This window comes from Medicago sativa, chromosome 5 (assembly GCF_051527215.1).
Source record: "Medicago sativa cultivar Bolivia chromosome 5, Bolivia_mono, whole genome shotgun sequence".
Classification (NCBI taxonomy): domain Eukaryota; kingdom Viridiplantae; phylum Streptophyta; class Magnoliopsida; order Fabales; family Fabaceae; genus Medicago; species Medicago sativa.
Window position 1 is genome coordinate 3,496,098 of NC_140753.1, and position 24,971 is coordinate 3,521,068.

General features: G+C 32.0%; 3 protein-coding genes across 9 annotated transcripts; 1 reads left to right on the top strand and 2 right to left on the bottom strand.

Moving 5' to 3' along the window:
• The first annotated feature begins 3,900 nt into the window (after nucleotides 1–3,900).
• On the top strand, nucleotides 3,901–4,865 carry LOC146919212 (Late embryogenesis abundant (LEA) hydroxyproline-rich glycoprotein family). Its single transcript, XM_085710568.1, has one exon. It carries the CDS (start codon nucleotides 4,192–4,194, stop codon nucleotides 4,759–4,761), a length of 570 nt encoding a protein of 189 aa, XP_085566694.1. The 5' UTR covers nucleotides 3,901–4,191; the 3' UTR covers nucleotides 4,762–4,865.
• Nucleotides 4,866–9,116: 4,251 nt separating this feature from the next.
• Nucleotides 9,117–11,769, bottom strand: MAKR2 (membrane-associated kinase regulator). Its single transcript, XM_085712476.1, has 3 exons — nucleotides 10,557–11,769; nucleotides 9,805–9,949; nucleotides 9,117–9,553 (listed from the first exon to the last, which is right to left on the bottom strand). Exons 1-3 carry the CDS (start codon nucleotides 11,538–11,540, stop codon nucleotides 9,450–9,452), a joined length of 1,233 nt encoding a protein of 410 aa, XP_085568602.1. The 5' UTR covers nucleotides 11,541–11,769; the 3' UTR covers nucleotides 9,117–9,449.
• A 5,761-nt stretch (nucleotides 11,770–17,530) lies between these two features.
• LOC146919214 (uncharacterized) lies at nucleotides 17,531–24,109 on the bottom strand. 7 transcript variants are annotated; one of them, XM_085712471.1, is made up of 16 exons: nucleotides 23,262–24,109; nucleotides 22,675–22,796; nucleotides 22,483–22,571; nucleotides 22,367–22,402; nucleotides 22,152–22,245; nucleotides 21,730–21,772; nucleotides 21,504–21,604; nucleotides 21,066–21,130; nucleotides 20,449–20,945; nucleotides 20,290–20,377; nucleotides 20,051–20,185; nucleotides 19,373–19,938; nucleotides 18,861–18,999; nucleotides 18,664–18,732; nucleotides 18,448–18,579; nucleotides 17,531–17,892 (listed from the first exon to the last, which is right to left on the bottom strand). In XM_085712471.1, exons 1-16 carry the CDS (start codon nucleotides 23,474–23,476, stop codon nucleotides 17,779–17,781), a joined length of 2,505 nt encoding a protein of 834 aa, XP_085568597.1. In that variant the 5' UTR covers nucleotides 23,477–24,109; the 3' UTR covers nucleotides 17,531–17,778. The 7 variants fall into 7 exon arrangements, with proteins under 7 accessions (XP_085568597.1, XP_085568594.1, XP_085568599.1 ...); XM_085712468.1 differs by having other exon boundaries at nucleotides 21,730–21,778; XM_085712473.1 differs by having other exon boundaries at nucleotides 18,448–18,576; nucleotides 23,262–23,679.
• Between the last annotated feature and the right edge of the window lie 862 nt (nucleotides 24,110–24,971).

A 24,971-nucleotide genomic window follows, 5' to 3' on the forward strand; every position in this document is an offset into this window, starting at 1 on the left:
AGATTATTCTTGAGCTATGTAATTGGGCTAGTACATATTTAAGTAATATTCATTATTCTTGCGGTTTGGTTTGGTTTGGTTCGGTTGCTGAGAAGCAAACCGCAAACCGAACCGAACCGCGCGGTTCAATGCAAAAGTCATCCGAACCAAGTGCGGTTTTTTGCGGTTTCGGTTTGGATTGGTTTGGTTTGCGGTTTTTCTATTGGGTTGGTTCGGTTTCGAACACCCCCAACTCATATTCCTAGGAAGGGGAATCAAGTGGCTGACGTTTTGGCGAAGAATGGTCTTGGGTTACATGGCTTTACATCCCAATGGTGCAATGATTCTCCTTTATTTTTAGGCACTTTACTTTGTAGACATTGTTCTAATTTGCGAGATTATAGAATCACCTACTTGTAACTTTGTTGTACTCGATTCATGTCTCTTCTGTCTTTTATTGATTTAGTGCTTTTATATATTAAAAAAAAATTAAGTCAGTGAGATTAAACTCCATTTTAATATTTAACACAATTTTAAAGAATTTGACATGTAATATCTTATGTTATATTTTATTTCTATTAATTCATTTAAATATGTGAAAATTAATGTAGACCAAAATGCTTAAATTAATCAAAAATTAACGAATATCAAATTTTATTTAAAGCATAAATTTTAATATAATAATAATAGTCATAAAATTATTATCTACTCTTAAAAAAATAAAAATATTATTCAACATAGTCTCGTGTCAACTGGTCAAACTTATTCACATCCTTAGTCACTGACATATATGAATGGATGTGTTGTGTTTTTGAATGGATATGTTGCGTTTTGACTTCAGACGAGACGTGGTACAAGATGTTCTAGCATGTAGTACGACATCGTGACTCAAGGTTGTTTATCATATTTCTCGCATATTTCTAAATGCGGTGTTTGTTCGTTTGTGCTCCAAGTTACTTGGTGTTTCTAGAAGATTGTTTTATGTCGGTTAAAATATTGTGTTTCTAGAAGGTGTTTATCGTGCATCTCAAGATAATTTGAGGAAGATTTGAAGCAAAAATATATTTTTGTACTGTATGTTTCTAGAAGGAAGATTTGATGCAAATATATCTTGTGTTTCTAGAAGATTGGTGTCGAAAATATAAATGATTTTTCAAATATATTTTGTGTCTCTATAAGATTGGTGTCGAATCAAGATTAGGGTTTTGTTAGTTGAGTATCAAAAGGCTGAGTTAGTTTATGTTAGTTGAGTTGTAATTTGTTTTTTGTATACCACTCTAGTGCATCTAGGAAGAGTTGACTTGTGTATTGGAGTTGTTCTCATACCTTATTGTAATACACATATAATATTAGGTAAAGCGACGGTGAACAGGGTTTGTTCCCCATAAATTTTCTTTTCTAGGTGGATTCCTTTTAGAGTGGGTGACGTTGCACCACACTATGTTACCAATCTCTTGTGTTCTTTTTTATTGCATTTTATTTATTTATGGTTGTTTGTTATTTCGGGTATAATTGATGTAAACATTGTCCCGGATACTATATAAAACATTTGTCCTTCAGAATGGAAATTGAACTAACATCTATTAGATGCCAAAATTAAATAAAATTTGGTCTTGTCATGTAATCGTGGGATGTAATGTTTAACTTTTACGATTCGACTTCAAATTAACAGTCAACATCGTTTTATAATTAAAGCTCATACTGATTGTGTTTGGGAAAAAAAACATTCAAAGAAAAAAAAAAGTAAGGTTATTTCAAGCTATCAAGTTCCGATCAAGTGAAGCAAAACGCCAAACAGATTGACGCAATGAAATTAAACTAAGTTGATGATTGAATGAATGACCTATACATGGGTAAGGTTTGGAAACCGAAAAACACCAAATTAAAGAATGTGTAACTTAATTATAACACCCTATCAAAATTAATTAAAAGAAAATAAAAAAAATTTAGTTCAAATGATTAATATGTTGAACTAATTATTGAGAGGACTTGGATGAAACAAGGAGAAATCACATGCTTCATTACTTGAGCTCAAACTCTAAGTTATCATATACACCTTTTTTCTCAGATTAGAGGATTAACAACAACAAATAAAATTATGACTATCGATCCCTCTTAAATTGATCAATTTGGTATATCCAACGCACATAAACAAACTTGTTGGAACACCAGTAAAAATTAGAAATCAGAAGATTACATATCAAGCTTCACGTCAAATAGAACTAATGTTGTGTGAATTGAAGGAAAAAAATAAATTAAAGTTCCATGTCGATAGAACACACCAGGGTGACACCCTTGGGCCACCCACTATAGTGAATTGTGAGAGGTTTTGAAAAATATATTATCACACGCCACCTTGTCTTGCGATCGGGTTGGGATTGAGCTTGAGCCAAAAGATATTTATTTTTTATTATCACCCGAAAATGATAAATTAATTTATCATCTATACTATATATAAAAATAAAAAAAGAACCCCTTTTAACTCTTTTAAGCTGACTTTTTCTTTTTCCGAAAATGCCCTCAATTTTTTTGAATACAAATAACACATGTAGCAAATAGATAAGAATAATGTTAAATACTAAAAAAATGTAACAAACACGATATGAATATATATATATATGTCTGTTTTTTTTCCTTTATCATTTAAAAAATGTAACAAACTAGATGAGTATATTTATACTTACCTTTTCATTATATCAATTATACCCTTAAACAACTTTTTCTATTTTTTATAATAAAGATCGTTGTTGGTGTCATTAAAAAATTGGATTGTATATTTTTGTTATATCTTTGGTGTCATCTATATCTATCTATATTATATATAAAAAAAACTACTCATTCAACACTTTTTGGCTGGATTTTTCTATATCTATCTATACTATATATATATATATATATATATATATATATATATATATATATATATATATATATATATATATATGGGGGCTGTTAACTTGCACCCACCTAAAAACACTAAGGTGCAAGTTAACAAGCTGCACCTACTATTACTTTACTAAAACACCCTTTTGTCTCTATTAAACTTTATTTTAATTAAAAGGACATTTTTGTAAATAGCATAAATAATATTTGTTTATAATAGAAAAACATGGGTGTTTTGGTCAATAACTAGTAGGTGCAGCTTGTTAACTTGCACCTTAGTGTTTTTAGGTGGGTGCAAGTTAACAACCCCCTATATATATAACTACCTATTCAGCACTTTTTGGCTGGATTTTTCTTTCCAAAAATACCATTAATTTTCAATACAAATAACACATGTAACAAATAGATAAAAATAAATTTATATATTAAAACAAATGTAACAAACAAGATATGAATAAAAATATGCAAGGTCCGGGGTTCAAACCCCAGCCACCACAACAAATATATATATATATATATATATATATATATATATATATATATATATATGTGTGTGTGTGTGTGTGTGTGTTTGGTTTTTTTTCCTTTATCATTTAATAAGTGTAACAAACTAGATTAATATATTTATACTTACTTTTTCATTATCCCAATTATATCTTTAAACAACTTTTCCTATAATAAAGATTATTGTTGGTGTCATTTAAAAAAAAATTAGATTATATTTCTTTTTTTATATTGTTGGTGTCATTGAAATAGATAATCATGATTAGTTTATTTTATTATAACTTTTTTTTTCGAGAACTTTGTTATAACTTGAAAACAACGAACATTTATATTTTTATAGTTTTAATCAAAATCAAAATTTCATTTAAAAAAAAAAAAACACCGTTAATAATTTTGACGTTAGTGCAATAAAAGAAGCAGATCTTTTCCCTAAAAAAAACATGTTTTGCGTTTATCCGCTCACGTGCTTTAAGTTTATCCGATTCCGATCTGTTTTGTTACTTGAATTCTTTTCTCCAGATCAGTTGTGAATTCTCCTTATAAAAGGAGAGCTTGCATACTTCATTACCCAACAAGGCTTGCGATTTATTGAACGTTTCACTCTTTTCCTTGGACTTGTTTGTTCATTCGGGTTTCGGGTGGTTTAAGTAGGCCATAATATTCATGTTTGAGGCTGTTCGGCGGTAATTCTTTCACCTCCCAGATAATAAATTTTGTCAAATCCTTCGTTTTCATCTTCATCTATTTACGTAACTGAAAATACACCAAGTTCCCTCAAATACTAAATACTGCATCGTCGTTTCCTGTTTTACAAAACACCGCATCATGTACCAGCCCCCACGCAAGGAACGAAGTAGCAACAAATGTTTCGTGTACATTTTCGCAGCATTTGTTTTCTGTTGTGCAATTTTATTAATTTCTGCATCCATACTAAGAATGAAGAATCCAGAGTTGAAGTTAAGATCAACTACACTGAATCAAATTGGTTATAACGATGATTCACCATCTCCTTTCTTCAATGCAACAATCATCACATATTTCAGTATTTGGAACCCAAATTACGGTGGAGTATTCAGCTATGAGTATAGCAATATGAAAGTGTTATATTCTGGTGTTAAAGTGGGTGTTACGAAAATTCCTAATGACAAAGTGAGCCAAAGAAAAACCAAACATATCAATGTTACAGTGAATGTGAATTTTCTTAAGTTAATAGTTGATGGGAATGGAAATTTTTCTAGTGACATTAGTTCAGGTATGTTGAATCTTACAAGCTATGTGAAATTTAGTGGTATTGTCCAATTGATGAAGATTTTTCATAAGAGAAAGACATTGGAAATGACTTGCATTATGAATCTCAACTTCACATCACATGCAATTCAGGGTATTCATTGTTGATAAGAATTTGTGTTTATAATAACATTGATCCTCTGCTGCTTGATCTTCGTGTTCTTTTTGTTTTCGACTTTCATTACTTACGGTCAATAATTTTGTTCTCGGACCATACTTTTTTATATACGATGTAGATGGATTTGGTTTTCTTTTTTGTCAAATATATGTTTTGCTAGTTTTATTTTTTAAGAATATGTTACTAGTTTTTAGATGTTCAGATAATATTTCTCTAAAATTTATTCTATGTATTTCGTATTAAAAGATTGCTATTTTTTGCCACATAGTACCCGAAATATTTATATATTTCAATGTCCATCCATTCAAAAGGAAAAAAAAAAAAATCGGTTTCTTTAGCGTTGATTTAACAATTGATCATAGTTTCTAAACTCGGCCCTATATAGGTCTCTAAATTTTTCCCAACTCTTCATGTTTCCCTTGATCCAAATTAAAGGTCACTGAATAAGTTTTTCAAAGAGGTATTACAAGTCTTAATTGGACTTGAAACGAGGGAGTTATGCTCTTTTAAGTGAAGGAAGGTCATGAATTGGTAACAACAACTTCACTAAAACTTAAAGGCTTCTTTCAACATTGAAGGCTAACAAATTTGACGATTCCTGTCTGAACAATAACTACAGCTCTGTTTCTTAGCTTTCTGTGGAAACTGAAATCAGTAACTTAAATATTTGTAGCACAAGATATATAGCATGTACAAGGCAAAGATGTCAAGTGAGAATAAAATCCAAAAATTAACAAAATTTGGCAATAGGTCCAATGAAATCCACTATTGCAAAACTTCCTAAAAAAACAAAACTCGTATAATTTTTTTCGCTCAAATATAAAACCAAGAAAAAACACCTAAAAATAAATCCATATGTACCATCTATGAAGCCCCGATACGGATATGGATACGGGTACGCGGATACGTCAAAAATTTCAAATTTAGGATACGATACGGCTTGGATACGTTTACAATTTTTTTTAATATATATATATTAGACATAAACGCATAAAAAATAAATAGCGTGAAATCTTAAAACTAATTACACCAAGTCAAAATACAATGGACCATTCACCAACTAAGATATCCTTTAAACCAAAACATACCATATAAACAACCTGCACTATGATGATACCAAGGTAGTATGAAGATAGTCACCCTTTTCAAGTAATGGCCAATATAATGATCCCAATTTACAAAAATTAATACTTGTGATCAAAATACAAATAAAAATTTTAAATAAAAATTAAATTAAATCATTCGGATACTTCTGGGATACGTATCCGGGAGTATCCTTAACGTATCCTTAAGGTATCCAATATATTTTTAAATAAAAATTAAATTAAATCATTCGGATACTTCTGGGATACGTATCCGGGAGTATCCGCGGAGTATCGGTATCCGATACGTATCCGACACGGGTACGGCACCATTTTGGAGTATCCGGGCTTCATAGTGTACCATAGTATAGCAAGACCTTCAAAAAAATGTACCATGGTAGCATTAAAAAGCATATATAAAGTCTTAAAACAAAAAACCAAGAAAAAACACCTAAAAATAAATCCATATGTACCATAGTATAGCAAGACCTTCAAAAAAATGTACCATGGTAGCATTAAAAAGCATATATAAAGTCTTAAAACAATCTCAAATGTTAAAAAGAAGTCATACCTCGTCCACTTAACTTTATGTATACCCCATAAGAGTAGTGCTAGCACCCCTATTTATTAAACATTCTCTCTAATACTCACTCTCTTGTTAGTTTAAATCATTATGCATTTACACTTTGAAAATAGAAACCACACAAAGTGGTGATAGATACATTGATTTCATCCAATAAAATAGTGAGTGTTAAAGAGTGTGTTAAATATTGAGTGTTGCTAGCACTCTTCTATTCTTTAAAGATAAAATTCTAATTCCCCCTTTTTTTTTTTCAAAACCTTGAGGAAAACCTTCGCCCAAGAAAATGAAACAAAACCAGAACGATTCAATCAATAATTAATTATAACAACTTAATATTCAAATTTGATAAATAAACAAGCAAAAAATATAAATTAGGTTCAAGTTGGGAATTTGTGGTTCTAAAATGTTGTCGAAACTAATAGCCCTCAAAAATGGAACCACCACGATAAACTTTCAAAGAATCATGTTTGATTTCCCTCCGTGCTAATTTCGGTGGACTAGTTCATACATAACTTTGTTTTGGCTTTAAACGGACTCCACAAGAGGGTGGTGGGATGGAATTAGATCCTTCAAATTAGTCGGTCCTTAGACCGAATATCAAGTTTTTTTTTTTAAAATGTAACGCTCTTAACACACTCATGCATGCTTAGGACCGGACATTTAGAACAAAGTCGACAGAGACGCTTAATAGTAGGTGATCCAATGAATAGTAGATGTATCATCATATTAGAATTTTGATTCGAACACAATCATACAAAATTGATTTATAAGACGAATATTTTTCGCCACTTATATACACATTTTCAAATCATATCTAATGGTTGTTTCAAAAAAGGGAGAAAATACTAACCAAATAAATTGTATTTTATGAATAGTGAAGCACTAGTATGTCCTAGTATTATACATAAATATCATATTGATTGATACACATAATTTCGATATCTTTTTTTTGAAGTGATAGTTTCGAAATATAATTATTTGCTTATACTCACTTTCAAATTTCAACATGTATGAATTTTTTAGTTGCCAAAAAATTTCACCATGCACTATTACTTATTATACGAATGCACTATTACTTCTTATACGAATATGACCAACCGTATCCTGAGTACAATCTCCATGTTGAAAATGTTCTAGCTTAATATTGGAGATATCTTACATCAATCATCATTGTCAATAACCACACAACACCCACAACAAACCAGTGTCCAGTAGAATACAAGATGTGTTTAATCACTAACTTATCCATCTTAGAAAGGGAAACATAAGCAATTCAACTATCAAAAGTCAAATTGTGTCCTCATCTTCTCCATCTCCATCACTAATCTTCAAACGTGTTTTAATTTGAATTCTCTATGAAGTAACATGTTCTCTATCTATTACAATTGAATAAAGATAGGTTGGCCCCCTTAATATATACACCATTTTGTACCACTCTAAAAAAATTTAGTTAACCAATTATATGGTATGTGTGACCACATTTTTTCAGTTGCGTGACCACTATTTAGAAGCTGAAAAATATGGTCATGCAACTAAAATGCGTGTGACCACTATTTTTCCACTTAATTTACCAAATAAATTATAGAAAAATAGTGGTCACGCAGCTAAAAAATTATGTGGTCACACAAACCATATATTTGGTTAATTAAAAAAGTGTGTACACATTAAGAGTGTCAACCTATCATTACAATTAGTCTTGTTTCTATCATATCATTACATTATTATAAGTTGTCACCTTATAAAACAAACAAATACGAGACAAAGATTCTTTCAAAAAAAAATATGAGACAAAGATAATTAATTGAACGTCGAAACTTCTAAATAATGCCGAAAAAACCAGCATGATTATCAATCATCTCATGTAAATTTGTAGGGTCAACTTCCCTTAGAAGAGGTATCTTGGGGTTCAAGTCCAAATGTGACACAGAGAGACAAATTCAATATCCTACGTTGTCTTCTCCTTCAAAAAAAATAAAAAAAATATCCTACGTTGTCTCCGGCACAAAGTATCAGTGCACTAAAATTGATAATTAAAAAAATAAACAACACAACTTCAAACAATTTTTTATTTTCTCTTCTTTTAGGATAAAGGAAAGCTCTTGGCATTTTTCCACTCTACAATTTGAAACTCCATTTCAACCCTCCTCAGTCAAATACACTTTTTTTTTCTCTTTTTCATCCATCCAGAAAGAAAATCACATCATGTTCTTATCTTTCTTTCCCACTTCTCTGACCACGTTTTCCCTTTCTCTCGATTAACTATGATACTCCATATTATTAAAAGGTTCTAACTTTTATCAAATCAACACCAATTATTATTACTTGAACAATTTTTTAACTCATTATCTTGGTTTCTTTCTACCAACAACCTTGACCAACAGATACATCATTAAATTAAAACACCAACTATTTATTTAGTCCAAATTATGAAATTAATGAATGGAATTGAAGGCTGCTACCAAAGGTATAATAATTAATAAATGTTTTACATTACATTAAATTAAGAGCAATGCTATTTATCAAGAAAGGTTTTATCAAGAAATTGTCCCGAAATTAATGTTAGCCAATAAAATCTCAGTCTGGCCGGAAATCATGGGGTGGTGGGTGTTACGTATTTTTTTTTTTGAAACTTTAATAAATAAGATTAAAATCTAAGGGTGATTATTTTGCCATGTCATTCTTGAATTCATCAAGAAAATCCATTCTTGATATCTAGCATTTTCCTTAAATTAAATCAAATTAAATTAGTACAATACATTTTACATACAGAAAAAGATCTGATTCTTCCTTCACTTTATCGGAAAGAAGAGCTTTACAGTTTTACACTACCAAGGTAAACAAAAAAAGAGAGAGGCATTCAACAAAAGAAAGAGCTTTTCCTTGATCTCTAACATGCATGCCCATCCATTACTGTCTCCTTTGACTATTTCTCTCCACTATGCATAGTGCAAAATCTAAATCTAAATCTAAAATATTATAAATATAAAATCATTTTTCAATTCTCTTCCTTTCTTCAACCTGAAAGTCTCTTGTCACTTGATTTCCTTGACAATTCTGGTGAAATTTCCCGCAATGGATCACTCACTGAACGTGGTAGTTGAGAAGAAGAGTCACACTCTATTTCAACAAAAACATCAAATTAAAACTCTTATAAAACCATTTACACCAAAATTAATTAAAAATAATAATTACAAGCATAACATTTTCAAAAAAAAAAAAAAATCAATTAAAATCCTAAACTATATAATATCATCAATTAAATCTTTAAAGTATATGAAAGTCCCTCAATTTAAATTGACGGGTTTTATATCTTTAAAGACTACATAAAAAATGGAATAATTTAGAGGCTAAATTGATGGTTTATTCACCTCTGGATGCATTGAAGGATCTCTTGCAGTGTAAAATAGCTCCTTGAATTCCATCTTGCTGCTGCAAAAGCGAATCATCACGGCGTTTCGACGACACTAACACCGGCGGAGAAGCCGCCACTGCCGAAGACGCGGAACGGCTCTTCCCTAAGGGTCCGTTTGGATGCCAAAAGGAAAGAAAGTATAAGGAAAGAAAGTATAAGGATTGAAAGTGAATAGAAAGGAAAAGGAAAGTGAGATGATTGTTTAGTTGTTTGGTATAAGTGAAAGTGATAAGAAAGTGAGAGGAAAGAAAATGATACATTTTAGTAAATGACATAAGTATCCCTACGTTTGAATAAAATATGAATGTAAAATATTTAAAATATTTATACTAATATAAATATTTGCATATATTTATAAAATATTTTAAAATAAAATATTAGTGTATTGGTTATTTATTTATTAAATTATTGATTTAAGATTGTTATTAAATATTTGTTTCAAGTCGATTGTATAAACACTATTGCAAAAGTGTAGATAAGTCATGCACATATACCAAAGCAAGGGCATAAATGTCCAGTTGATAATTTGAATGATCTCTTCATGCTTTCTTCTCAAATTAGGGCCGAAAGTTTTCTGGGTGTAGGACCCACCAAAATTGATCATTCCACACTCTTTCTTTGCAGTTCCAAACGGTGGAAGCCCAACTCCCAATAAACTTTCCATTCTATATAGCTTCTTTCCTTTCACTTTCAGTGGTTCCAAACACACCCTAAATGTTTGTAAACAACTCTTAGCCCTGCTGGAATATTATTATTCCCCTGTTTCTGACTCTGACTCTTGGCATTGTTTTCTTCACTTTCAGCTACGGTTTCACCTTCCGTTGCTATTTCTGTTTCAACCTTTTCACCAGGGCTTGATTTATCACCATGGCTGTACCTACGAGAAACCCTTATGTAAAGAGGTTTCACCATTTTCAAATACTTGTGCATAACTACTTCCTTTGAAAAACGTTTCTCTTCCAAAGGTGATAATGATGGTTCATGTTCAACTTTCTGATTCTGGTTTGTTTGAGATTTGTGGTTGCTGTTTTTGGAACTGTTGTCTCTGGTGAAAAGTGAAACAATGGGAACTTCTTCTACTTTGAATTTGATTCTCTCTGGTTTGTGTTGCTTCTTTTCAAGAACAGAATCGGTTTTTGGTTTCTTGAGACCAGACATGAAGACACGAAACTTGGTTGCTGATTTTAACAATGAAGCAGTGAATTGAGGTTTGTTGTTTGGTTCTGAACTGTTGTTGTTGTTGTCGAGAATGAAGGAAGAAGGTTTCAGCTGAACAAGCTTTCCTTTGAAGAATAAATCCTCTGAAGGTGACAGTGAAAGATTTGCATCACTTCTTTCATTGTTTGAAGGTGACAGTGTTATCTTAAACTCACTCTCAGTCTCACCACCATCATCATCATCTTCACTATCATCAGAATCTTCTTCATCTAGTTCTTGTTGTTGTTGTTTGTTATGGTTGGTTTCTTCAGACCCATCTTCTTCTTCTTCTTCTTCTTCTTCTTCAGGTGCAGTAAACTCTAAGTCAAAGAAAGGACCTTCATCATCATTGTCGTCGCTGCTTTCAGCGGTGGTGAGAATGGTGGTGGTATTGACGGTGGTGGAAGTGGTGGTGGTGGTGGAGTCAGAAGAAGGAGAGAGACCAACTACAGCACCACCACCTCGCCAGTATTTAAGCAAGCTAAAAGCTTCCATTGTTGGGAGAGCCAGTATAGTATAGTAAAGAGAAGAAAATACAGTGAATATGTTGGGCAGTGGTGAAGTGAGAAGAAAAAGGAGAAAGAAAGAGAAAAGTATGAATATTTTTTTGGATGGGGAATGCAATAGTGAGTGAAGAGGGTGTGACAGAAGAAAATTTATTGAAATTTGAACAATGAAATGAAATAAACAGAGTAGTACAGTGTGTTTGTCAGTATGCTTGGTTTGCAGGGTAGTCATGTGAAAGCGGTCAGATAAATACGGAGACAGTAAATATTGGAGGACAGTAGAGTAGCTTTCATTATTGAATTCAATGACTCAAAACTCCAATTTTTTCCGTGACAAAGAATCCTGACATTCAATTCAGTCCCCAAAAATAATGCACACTAGTAACTTTTAATAGGTGACATGTTACTTCTAGTCTAGTCAAAAATACATCCATGTACTATCATCCATGTATTCATATTCAACCAAACTCCATTGAGTCTAGTATTTTGGGATACTCTTTAGTCTTTAAAGATTTTAAATTTAACAATTATTTTTTTAAAAAATCAAGTTGTTACAATTTTTTAATACATTGAATATACAACTTTTCATAAAAAATTTACCATTTAAAATGTTTAAAGAATACTCCGAAAATACTCGTTAATATTTTCTAATTTTGTTTGATGATGAAGATAGAATAGAGACAAAATATGATATGAAGTTGAATAAAGACATCATATAAAATGAACATGCATTAATCAGATAGCACTTAGGTACCATAACGGTATATATCATTGGTCAATTAGGGTGCCACATGGCATATCTTTTAAAAAAATCTATCAAATAAAGAATTTATAAAGTAACATTGGTAGGTGGCACATTGGACAATGGTATATAACATTGGTACCATTATGGTACACAAGTGCTATCCTGCATTAATCCGATCATGTTTGATGTGACATGATAACAAACAAGGATATCATTGTATTTAAATGAAAAAATTAGTCTCATAATTAATTAAATATTAAAAAATAGCATGTAATTAATTATAATAACAAATACATTTTTTTAGGGATATAATAACAAATACATGATATCATTATCATTATTTTAATAATGACAACATTTTAAAAATGGAAGAACATCATGATAATAAATAAGTTCTAACCCAGCCTATACTCACAATAAAAATTACTACAAAGGAAAGTCATGATAGGATAGGAAACTGATTTATTTTATCTTATCTCTTTGGTGCATCAAACATGATATTTAAATAGAATATGATTAACATATCATATCTTGTCTCCTTATCTTGATCATTAGACAAACCCAAGTGCACCGTCTTAATTTGGTGCATCGAGCTATGGTTTCAATGTCAACTTACTTCAATGGTGTTATATACTTCGATCTTGTATTATATATAAACAAAAAAAGTTAAACAAAATAGATGTAATTTGTTGAATTTTTTAACCAAATAAATCAATTTTATTTGATTTTCTGTTTATATTTAAGGAGAATGTTAAAGAGTGACAAAGGAAACAGTAAAGTATTATAAAAAAAAATTGTGAAATTATTATTTTATTAAAAGTAACAATTTATATTTTTAAAACAAAATATAAATAGAGTTAAATATGTTATATGTATATGCTCTTGTCAAAAAAAAAATGTTATATGTATATGTATAAAGATATGTAATGGTTAGTTACGCTTTAGCTAACTAGTTAGTTAGAGTAGTTAGTTCTTATAATCCTTAGTGTATAGTACTTGATGTAATCAATTATTCTCTCATATCCACTGTATCATTTCTCCCCAATAAATAAATAAGCTGGAGTTCTCTTTGGTTTGGTACTATTTAGCACCAAATACACCTTGTACTTTCACTTTCGGTTGTCATTTCAATTTTCAGTATAGTTTTTTTGTTTTTACTTTTTGCACTATCTTTATTTTATTTAGTTAAGTTCGTCCTTATGGAGAATGAGCGGTTTTACTGAGTTTTGGAGTCTGTAGAAACGTTTCATAACCTCTATTTCCTTTCTTTTATTTAAGAAATGCATTCATCTAATTTAACCACGTTAGATTGATTTAAGCACAATAAAATCTAGATCTAACAATCATTTTTCAATGTTATCAACAAAGGAAGGAGAGTTGAAGTTCATATTGAGAAGATGAAAAGATCTTAAACATCATAATTCACTAATATCAGGCAACCTTTTGATGGATGAAAGTGAAGGTAGGTTGCTGGTAACAAAAGTTTGAATCATAAGAATAGTCTAAGAATTTTAAGATGTAAAAATTGATGTTCGAGCTTAATGGTCCTGGTCAATAAGGCTAGCCATGGGAATATGTAATCTTATTGGTGAGACAATTCTTTATTGCTAGAGATATACTCCTTCTGTCCCGCAATAGATGACCCATTTGAAAATTTGTAATTTTGATCTAACTTACTTTGACCATATTTTTCTACTAATATACAAAGATAAATAATATCATATAAGATGTCGTTAGATTCGTCTCGATGAGTATTTTCAAAATATCAAATTTTCATAATTTTTTTCTAACATATTATTCAAGATATTTAAGCTCAAAATTATGCATTGGTATGCATAATAGAGTCAACTGTGTCATGTATTATGGGACGGAGGGAGCAGTAAATAAAACAATATAAAATATCTCATCCTTTGGCATGTATTTCTGAGGTAAAAAGAAGGAATACGATTTGAATCGTTTGTTATAATGATAAGCTCTGATGAGGTGGCATTTAGGGTGGGTAGGAGGAATATTTTCCCATGATGGGAAAGTTGCTTTTCAGCCATAGATATATTATTTTTATAATTCAATGGTTCAGATCTAAGATAGGATACCTGCTTGTGACTTTTTGGCAATTCACATGGAAAAAAAAAAAGATACCCCAACTTCAATTGTTTATTGCTATTTTGTTAATTATAATTTTCAGATTAAATTAATTGTATTGATTAAATACTACTGTCTCTGTACATTCAAAGGTCAATTTCTAATTTTTTTTTTTTGAAAAAAAAGGTCAATTTCTAATTGCTTTAACTAATTATTAATTACCCTCTAAAAGAACTAAATTAAGTAATTAAATCATACTTAAATTATTTATATTAACTGTTGCTCTTTTACAATTTTACCCCTTCATCAAACACCAACTCTCCTCACCTTCTTCTCCGCCTCTCCCCTTCCACGATGCTTCACAAAAAGCAAAAAGAATTTCATGATACTTTCAATCCTCCTGCCATCTCTCACTCATCATCGTCCGCAACTGAAAACAATAGAAGCGCTCCGAACCGTCAACGACATGGATATGTTTCGATTGAAGAGAAAATTGGGGTTTTGCCACACATGAATTTCAATTGAGAGGGGTTTGGTAGAGACACATTTCACTCTTGCAGTTGTAGATCCAGTATGGACTTATTGGAATTACAGAATTTTGGTTATTCTGGGTTTCATTTGATATTTTGGTGGAGATGGAATTAACACTTTTATTGTGAAACTGATTTTGATTCTCTTATTTTGGTTGGACTTTGGAGAGAAGGAAAAGAACATAGCTGAGTTCTGATTATGTTGAATGGGATGCCATGGAAGATGAGGGTAAAAAACTCGCCACTGATTTGGGAAGATGGGGGAGGTGCAGATTTGTTTTCACAAAAATAAGTTGTGTATTATTAAAATTATTAAAACTATTATAAATACTCCCTCCGTACCTGTATATAACCACCCATTTGACTAAAAAATTGTCCCTATATATAAACCCATTTTCAAATTACTAGATGCATTTATTATTTTTTCCTAAAGATATCCCTAATTAATAGTATTAACTTATCTTGAAATATGAAAAGTCAATTTAATACACATACAAAAAAAGAATAATTTGGTAATATTAACACACAAAATATACACATTAATTGTACTAACAACTTTTCTTAAAAAATGTGAAAAAGACAAAATGGGGTTATATACAGGGACGGAGGGAGTATTACATTTTTGTAACACTTGATAAAGAAAAAAACAACCTGTGTTAACTGGCACGTGGCAGTAAAATTGCAACTTTCCCATGGTGGGAAAGAATTGTTGCTACCCACCCTAAATGCCACCCTCTGATGATTCTGAGACACTTTTCAACATTGCATATTTTAAAAGAGAAATGATATTTTGACAACCACTTTTTGACAACTTTTGGACAACTTTCTCTCTCATACTCACATGATATTGTTATCCTCTCTCTTCCTTTTTCTCTCTCCATTGTTTTTGACCAATAAGAAGTGATAAAAACAAGGTTGTCAACAAAGTTGTCATCAAATGGATGTCAAAATATCATTACTCATTTTAAAAACAAACATCAAATTGTGCAATCATCTTGCATCCTTTATAAAAATCTATTAATCTGAGAGAAGTTTAATTTCACTGTCTATTTATGGGACCCTTTTAAAACGAGAACTCAGAAACAATCCAAAACTAAATATAAAAGCACAGAAACAAATATTATATCATTTCTTTCTTTCTGCTCAATTTTGTATCGAAATATAAAAGCAAAGGAAAAATGAACCTTTCTTCCTATTTTTATTCTGATATTCCTTCCTTCAAAACAATCCAAAAATCTACCCAATTTGTTTTCTCTCTTATTATTTTTCTTCACACTATATTTTTTTTTACCTTATTCCTTGTCGCATACATCCAAATATAAAGGGTTAAGGAGATTTCATGTGAATTTCATTTTGATTCCCTACCAACTACAGTCTGATGCCTGGACCATCTGCCCCCTTTTTTTCTTCATTAGTTTTGCCATTGATTTCCTTATTTGGTATTAAAGGTTATTAATCCAAATGGCTTTCCTAAAAGGGATATAATGCCACTCTCTTAACATGGGAGAACAAACAAGAAAAAGTTCAATTTCCCTTAAAAAAAGTTCAATGCCACTTGACTAATAGAAAAATAAGTAGTCTTTATCTATTGTCTAAAAAACCAAAAATGATAAATTTGTTATATTAACCAATATTTAATTTATATTTTCAAGACAAAATTTTCTTTAATTGAGTCATTTACCAATTCTCTTAAGACACATTTGATTCATGAAGTAATTAGAGTTACTGAATTAGGTCCTAAAAAATTAGTTATTGAAAAAGGAATTGTTTAGATTTCAGCTTCTTCTTAAGACTTGGCATTTAACTTACTCACATGTTTGGGAATGAGTACATAAATGGTTGAATATTTGATCCACCCTAACAAAGTTCACCATGTCTATTTTAGCTCTAACAAAAGACTAGTGTCAAATAAAGCTTTTTCTTTGGTTGAACTTTAGACTTTTCAAAGGAAATAAAAGTAGTACAGTACATTTTATTTCTCAGGCTAATTGCCACTATCAGCCTGTCTTCTGCACACAATTTGTATGTTACAAAAAAAGGTTTTGGATAATAGTAATTTGTGGTCCAATATTTGAACGTCTCTTTCAACTATTTGTAGAAATTATCTAATTACAATTGAGTTATATACTAAATATTTTATAAAAAAAATTCACATTCCAATGCTCAACTCATAAGAAAATGATGACGGTAATCACATCCACTAAACTTCTTTTTAGGATAAAAGTTCACCCCATTCATCATCTTGTCTCTTCTTTTGTCATCTTGTCTCTAACATTCATTCATGGAGAATTTTAGTTTGTTAAACATTTTTTTAATAGGTGCTACAGAGTTTGGGCAAATATATACACAAAGCATTATTTTGCAATGTAGCTTTGAATTTGAGCTTATAATGTCATGAGCAAATTATAAAATGAAATAGAAAATGGGTAAGTGTCATTAATATTTGGATCAGTAGTGAACAATTTTTTTTTTTTTGGAATTTTCCCATAACACTTTAATATTGAATAATTGCTAGCTTACGCCAATAATATTGAATAGCAGACCTATTATTCATATTTTGTACATAGTAGGAACTGCTATTTCTTCTGTAAAAGACTTATTGCTATGTAATAATAATAGGTATAGTACAACACAAGCTACACTATTAATTACATTTACAACATTGTTATTTATGCAATACCTGTGCTCAAGTATGAAGCCAGAAAATACCACCGGAAACTATACACACGTATAATTATATACTACATCACCGGTAAATACTGATTGTCGTTTGGAAATCTCTTCAGTGGAAAATGCCGATAAGAGACACTCACAAAGTCCAACCAGAAGGATGCAACTACGAATTCATTAAATAGTTTCATCGGTAATTTTCATAGGAAGTAAGATAATTGCTCTTTCTTTCTCGAACCACCTTCTCCATACAGGTCATTCCACTGCCTCAACTCATTCATTCCGGCCCCCTCAGCTGCGAAGCTCGCGGCAACCTGTGTTACAAGGTGCTCACATTAAGCAATATATTATACGTACATATTAGATGCAAAAGAAACCTAAGACAAATTGAATTAGGAAAGTAACCACGCATATGCGACCTAGTTCAGAGAGATACAATGCCAAGAGCAATTCCCATTGGGAGTTTTTGTGTTTTTAAGCGCAATTCCTATTGGGAGTTTCTGTGTTTTTAAGCTTTACTAACTGTTATTTGTTGTGTTTCGCCATTGGAATATGTTTATGTGGTAGACACGATTGTTTAAAGACTGCCTTTGCATAAAGAACCTTTGCTTAAATGTAAAAATATGGATTTACTCCATCAAATCTCAACACTTGGAGTAAAAAAAGATAGAGTCGCTAGAGTTGCACTATTAGATTAAAATGTGATTGAAATCTTAAAAGCAACAAGGCATAACAAAATCCACCTAATGGTGAGATAAGAACAAACAATGAATCATATCATTAGAGATGCTCAAATGCGGATTAAAGAAAAAAAATCCTACCGGATTACTAGAATAAAACACTGCTTTTCCGGTTATAAAGTATCTTACCTGACTCTTTGCCACTCTGAAGTCCTGCATATTCAAAGGCCTAAGGGTAATAACTCTTTTCTGCTCAACTTCCTCTTCTGCATCCTGAGCATCTTGGCTATTTTGTCCTTCAGCATCTTTCTTCTTTTTCTGCTGCCGAAAACAAATACACCAGTCAGCATGATAATCATAGGATAATAGGATTATAGTAAATCTTTAGAGAAATTGCCAAGTTACCGAATCCTTTTGTATCTCTTGCTGAATTAGCTCTCTAACAGGCCTATAAGCAGCGGTTGTGCATAAGTTCTGCATTTAACAATTAATGAAAATGGAAAATGCATTATGACATAAGAAACTAAACATAAGAAAAGCATTTGTAGATTGTAACACGATAGTTAATTTACGGCCATAGGAAAACAATAATAGAGAAAAACCTTCAGATCACTTCCACTATATCCTTCAGTCATAGTTGCGAGTTCCTTAAAATCAAGTCCCCCGTGCACCTTCTCTTTAGCCAAAAGGGTCCTCAATATATTTTCTCTGTTCTCTGCAGACGGTAGCCCAACCATAATCCTGGTAATCAAAGATGAACGATATAGTGATTAAACGTGCTTAAAATACTATTGAATTTCAGGGTATTCTGATTGTTGTTGTGCACACACAAACATGCCATCAAAGCAATATATTGCAAATTTTTATGTGCTCCTCGCCCCACCACAAAAAAAAGGTATGAATGCTAACAGTACACGCTATTAGACACTCTTTTTCAACATAACCTATATCATTGATTGAAAAACTCACGGGTTTTGAAAACAGGTTCACATGAATTTGAACTAATAGCAAAGATTGTGTTGAAAAGTATGGTACAAAGTGTATTGCTAGCACTCTTCAGGTACTAAGAAAGAGCACAAAAAATTCATTGTACAAGTAGAACTAGTAGAGGTACCTTCTTTCAAATCGTCTAATAATTGCTTCATCCAAGTCAAAGGGCCTATTGGTTGCAGCGAGGACAAGAATACGATCCTCTGATTTCGAGGTAAGTCCATCCCAATTGGACATGAATTCATTCTTTATTTTCCGCATGGCTTCATGTTCCCCAACTCTTGTCCTCTGCCCAAGCATACTGTCAACCTCATCGACAAATATAATAGTTGGGGAGACCTTGGCTGCCAGTGTGAATAAAGCTCGGACATTCTTCTCGTCTTCACCAAACCATTTAGAAGTGATGGTAGACATCGATACATTAATGAAACTTGCTCCAGCCTCGTTTGCAATGGCCTTTGCCAGCATTGTTTTTCCTGTTCCAGGTGGCCCAAATAGCAATATTCCTCTACAAGGCTTTAGTAGGCCTCCTTCAAAAAGGTCTGGCCTTCGAAGGGGAAGCATTACTAGTTCTTGAAGTGAATCTTTAGTCTCGTCTAAGGCACCAATGTCGGAGAATGTTACCCCAATTTCATTTGCTGGGATTACTTCAGGTCTTATTCGCTTCTCAAACTCATTATCAGGAACTTCCTGCAAGTGAAGAGATTGTGTTGTGTTTGAATAAGCCACTAGCGGTATGATTTCAATACTATTAAAATTAAATTGTAATATATCTAACAAATAGAAAACAGAGAAGGCTTACAGCTTTGGATGCAGGAACTGAATTTTCACCATCAGTTTTTCTCACTGAAGTTGGTATTTCTGCTTCAGTCTTTACAGCAGGAGCAGGACTTTCAGTCTTTCCTTCTGGTTTCACAGCAGTTCCTTCCTCTTTCTTCTTTATTCGGGACGATACATACAGAGACAAAGGACACACAGATCCTATCAGTACCTGGTAGATAATATTCACAACTAAATACAATCGCGACAAGCACTGCAAACCTCAGATGTTACTGCTTTAGCTTCTAACTTCAATGAATCTCTGTCACTGAATTTTCCCGCCTGGAATATTCCCAGAGCATGGGACAAACTGTTTCAAAATACAATTAAGTAAGTATATAAAAGTTAGATTGTTCATGCAGCAAGAGTTGCTGGTCTCACCTGTTGCATGGAATGATCAGTTTCCCATTTCGGTATTCAGGCTCTTTGTTCTTCATTAAATGATAAGAAATTGCTGACACGATAATCTCTTCTATATAGTTACTGAGAAGCATTGTGTCTGCTACACAGATGGAATCCAGGTCATGACAATCAAGATCATTGGCTGCTAACACTTCCATGATATGGTTCTTGTTATCTTGAATCTGTATCTTCTTCATATCCTCTTCAAATTGAGACTTCCAGCTGACAAGACGAGATTCATCTTCTGGTGGTTTGATTTCTATGTTGTAAGGGAAGAGAGAGGTAAGCATCTCATCTACTTCTTTGCATTCATTACCAGAATCCAAAACCCGCGAACCAATAATCAAAATCGGTCCAGATAGTTTTGTTAACATTGTCTGGAATAGTTTATATATCCTCTGTGATCTACACAACAACTTATCAGCATCCCGAAGATATAGAACAATAGGATAGGTCTTTGACACATAAACTAGAACCTGCAAGTGAATTTTCCAATCATCAAATCAATATATTTTGTGGAGATGTATAGCCTTACAATCCAAAACACGTTTATGTGCTGATGCTGAAATCTGTCATATTATCAGAAGTGACAATACCTTGTAAAGAGTCTGTATAAGAAGCTTTTCATCAAAAGGCCAGCCGGTTATGTGTTTCCCAGGAGCTGAAGGAATATTGAAGGATACAAGGAATCAGAAGAGAGAACAATGTCCAAAAATATGAATGATGGCAACTTGATCTCCATGGATATGAATTTGACTTTACTTTGTACATTTGTACTAGCTCTCACTCAAAAAGAATATGAATATAACATATGTGCTAAACCAATGCTATAACAATCAAATTGTGAACACATTAGAAATCGTCATTTTGATGTATGTGTACTAAAATCTTTGGGTACAGTTTAGAATGCCATTCAAGAAAACATGATGAAAATGAAAATGTATTCTTAAATCAGGTTCCCATACCAAACAATACATAACCAAACAAAACCTCAAAATCCTAATTGATCTTTTAAAATATTTAATTGAAGTAACCTGAGTTTGTAGGATTGCTTTGCAAACCAACGCTGCTAATATTTGCTGAGGCTGATGCATTTCTACGCAGCTTAGAATGCATATAAGATCCTTCAGCCTCCCTACATAAACAAGTGCAAAATTTCAAATATCATACAAATAAACTTGTAGAAAAATAAATGCACTTCTTCAAAAAGGAAAATAAATGTATTTTCATAGTTAACTGATGAGTATCCAGTATTCTTACATTCGTCGGAGGTCTGAGCCACTGCTTTGCCTGTTGATTTTGCCTGCAACTAAAAGCTTCAGGTCAGGGATATGATTTTGTAAGCTGTTTAATAAGAAAATGTGCATCAGGTAGAATGCTTATGTACTAATGAAGAGTAAAGTAATCAAGATATATAAGAATTTAATAAACGTGAAGAACCAAAATTAAAGCTACTTGCACCCATCTACTCTATCTAGAATCTAGAACCTGAAAACTTATGCAGCATAGCATGACTTCACCAAGTAGAAATTATCATCATCAATAAAACTTTTCTCCCATAAAACTTATTAATAAAACCCAATCAAGGTTGAATAATCGTGTATTGCAAGATTAATGACGAATATTCTTATTATGAAGTAAAAGTTCTCCACCCTGAGTAGAAAATGCTCATCGATTTGTACCTAGATTCTCTTCTCTTTGTGGAAAGAGTGCAAATGAACCAAATAGGTCAGATAACCGCGCCAAAGCTGTCTCTGAGGTAGACCTTGTGAAGGACTGCAATCAAACAACGGTAAAAGAACATCGGAAGGCAGAATATTAGGTCAAGCAAGAACACCATGCAAATCTATGATGTTTAAAAGTAAAAGTAATAAAAGATAAAATAGGAAAAACTTACAGTTTCGCAATTGGAAGAACCATATCTACTTTGAATCTGCAAAGATAACAACCAGCCATTATGTACATAACAAACATAAGAAATTTTCAAATGGCACAAATTTTTTTCCAACTCACCTTCAATGAAAAGTCAGTTACATCGAAGAGAAGCAACTTGGCCTCAAAGTAGTGAGTTAAAGCCTTGGCAAGCACCTGTTGGTAAAGTTCTACAAGATAGGAACGGGGGAACTTTAGAATTAGCTTCAACAAATCAGTAGAAACATAAAAGCTTATCAATCCCTCATTATAAACTAGCAAATTCAGACTAACCGGCTGGTCCCGAGAGCAGAATAGTCCGGCTTGCAGGAGCAAGATTCCGTGTATATTTAGAAACCTCTGCATGCTTTAAATGCACATAAGCAGCACTTGTAAGCAACACCCGCGTCTGCTCACTGTCATGACAAATACAACGAGAAAGATCTTATCAGAACCAAGATATAATCGTGTTAATAAAATCAATTAGAGATCAAACATTATGATTTACTAGTTGTCATTATTATTTGCTAGATCAAAATACAGACACTGTAGGCGACACCATATGTGTTTATCTCCATCTTTTTCGTACACTTTATCTTTACAAATTTACACACATTTAAAAAATAAACACAGAAATCAAATGACACGGTATTCAACATCAAAATTGTGATGTCAAAAAATCATTTCTGGTTTCCTTTATACAAATTTATACGAATAATAATATGAATACAAATGTATACCATACAGCAACCATGTAATTAAGAAAACAGTAAAGGAGAATGTGATCTCTGTTATTATGGTTATAATTACAAATTTACCGGAAACTAAACAAACTCGCATGCACGTAACATGGAAAAATAGGAAGAAAAAAGAGAGAATACCTGAGATAATAAGGGAAATTATCAAAGGTGACATTGCTTTCTCTGCCATCAACAACGAGACGAAGCATTTCGTTTTCAATCTTGTCAGGAGTGAGGGCGTTGGAGGAGGAGGAGTAAGTATTAGGTTTAAACATGGTTTGACCAGAAGCCAAACCAAGGCCAACTCCAACACCAACGCTAAGCGCTGCGGAGATCAACATTCCTTTCTGTTCCATTTTAAATTTACTTTCAGAAAATTAACCGTAAAAACTGAATGAATTTGTATCCAATACGTGAATGTTGAAAATTTTAGAGAGATATGGAAGAAGGATGATCAATCATGTCCTTTGTTTTCATGGTGGTAAGGTAATGTGTGTTTTGATTTCTGGAAATGGTGATCTTATGAGAGTTCCCGCTATTTCTGGTGCGGTCTTTATTCTCTTCTTCAAGTTGAAATTATTAAAATTTTAAAGGATGGAGACTAGTGCTGACTCATGCATGCATTCTTACGTGTCTCCCTCTTGACGGTTTGTTTTTTGGTTTGGCAGTTTTTTGCTCCCTCACACATTTTTTTCCCATAACTCAAGTGGATAAGAAAATTTTCAAAATGCACGCCGTTTTCTTTTTCAAAAATATATTTCTTGGGATTCAGATTAACAAACATTTTTTTTAGCATTGCTGCATGGTAAGGGCTGAATTCAAATACATGACACATCTTTCAGCCAACACACTTAATTAAGTAAATCTTTTTATGAGATTTATAAGAATTTCAGCCAACACACATAATTCAGATGATATTTTTGGAAGAGTAAAAGAATTTACTTTGTTGTTCAATCAAATCTCACAATACAATAATTTGATGAGGTATAATATTTGTTTCTACGTTTTTTTTTTTTTGACACATTTGTTTCTACGCTTTTATATTTAGTTTTGGATTGTTTCTTAGCTCTCGTTTTAAAAGGGGTTCCACACGTAGACAGTGGAGTTAAAACCCCTCCAATTAGTCGGTCTTTAGAATGGATATCGAATTAAATCCCTCCAAGGATGTAAGATGATTTTTCTTTTTTTTGAAGAAGGATGTAAGATGATTGAAAAACGATTTGATGTTTGTTTTTAAAATATGCAATGTTGAAAAGTACCCCAGAATCATCAAATTTCATCGTTATTGTATTGTGAGATTTTATTTATTTTTTCTTTAAAAAAAAAATTGGGAGTTTATTTAGAAAAAAAAACAATAAATATATCTAGTAATTTTTTTAGGGGAAATGTATCTCGTAATTTAAAAAATGAGTTATATTTAGAGACATTTTTTGATCAAATGATTGCTATGCTTATATTTAGGGACCGCAGGAGTAACTGGGTAAAAAATACTAGGTTTTTTTTTTCACTTTATCCCTAGTTTCATACTTATCTATTAAACTTCTTTTTTAAAAATGCTATTTCTGTAAAATATTTTTAATTTCTATAATCATTTTGAAAAGTTCCACAATGAAAATAAAATAAGACAGACTCAGAATTGTTGTAAAAAAAAAAAAAAAGACAGACTCAGAAGTGTTTATTAACTATTGGCCAATATTACTGTGTTTAGCAGTTCAGAACTAAAACCACTAAGAGGGTGTTGTTTGGAACAGCAGTAGAACTAAAATTCTCGCGTTCCCATGTATTCTTGCCGTGAAAATAAGGAAACGATGATTTGTAGCATTACATATGACTAGGGCTGGAAATGAGTCG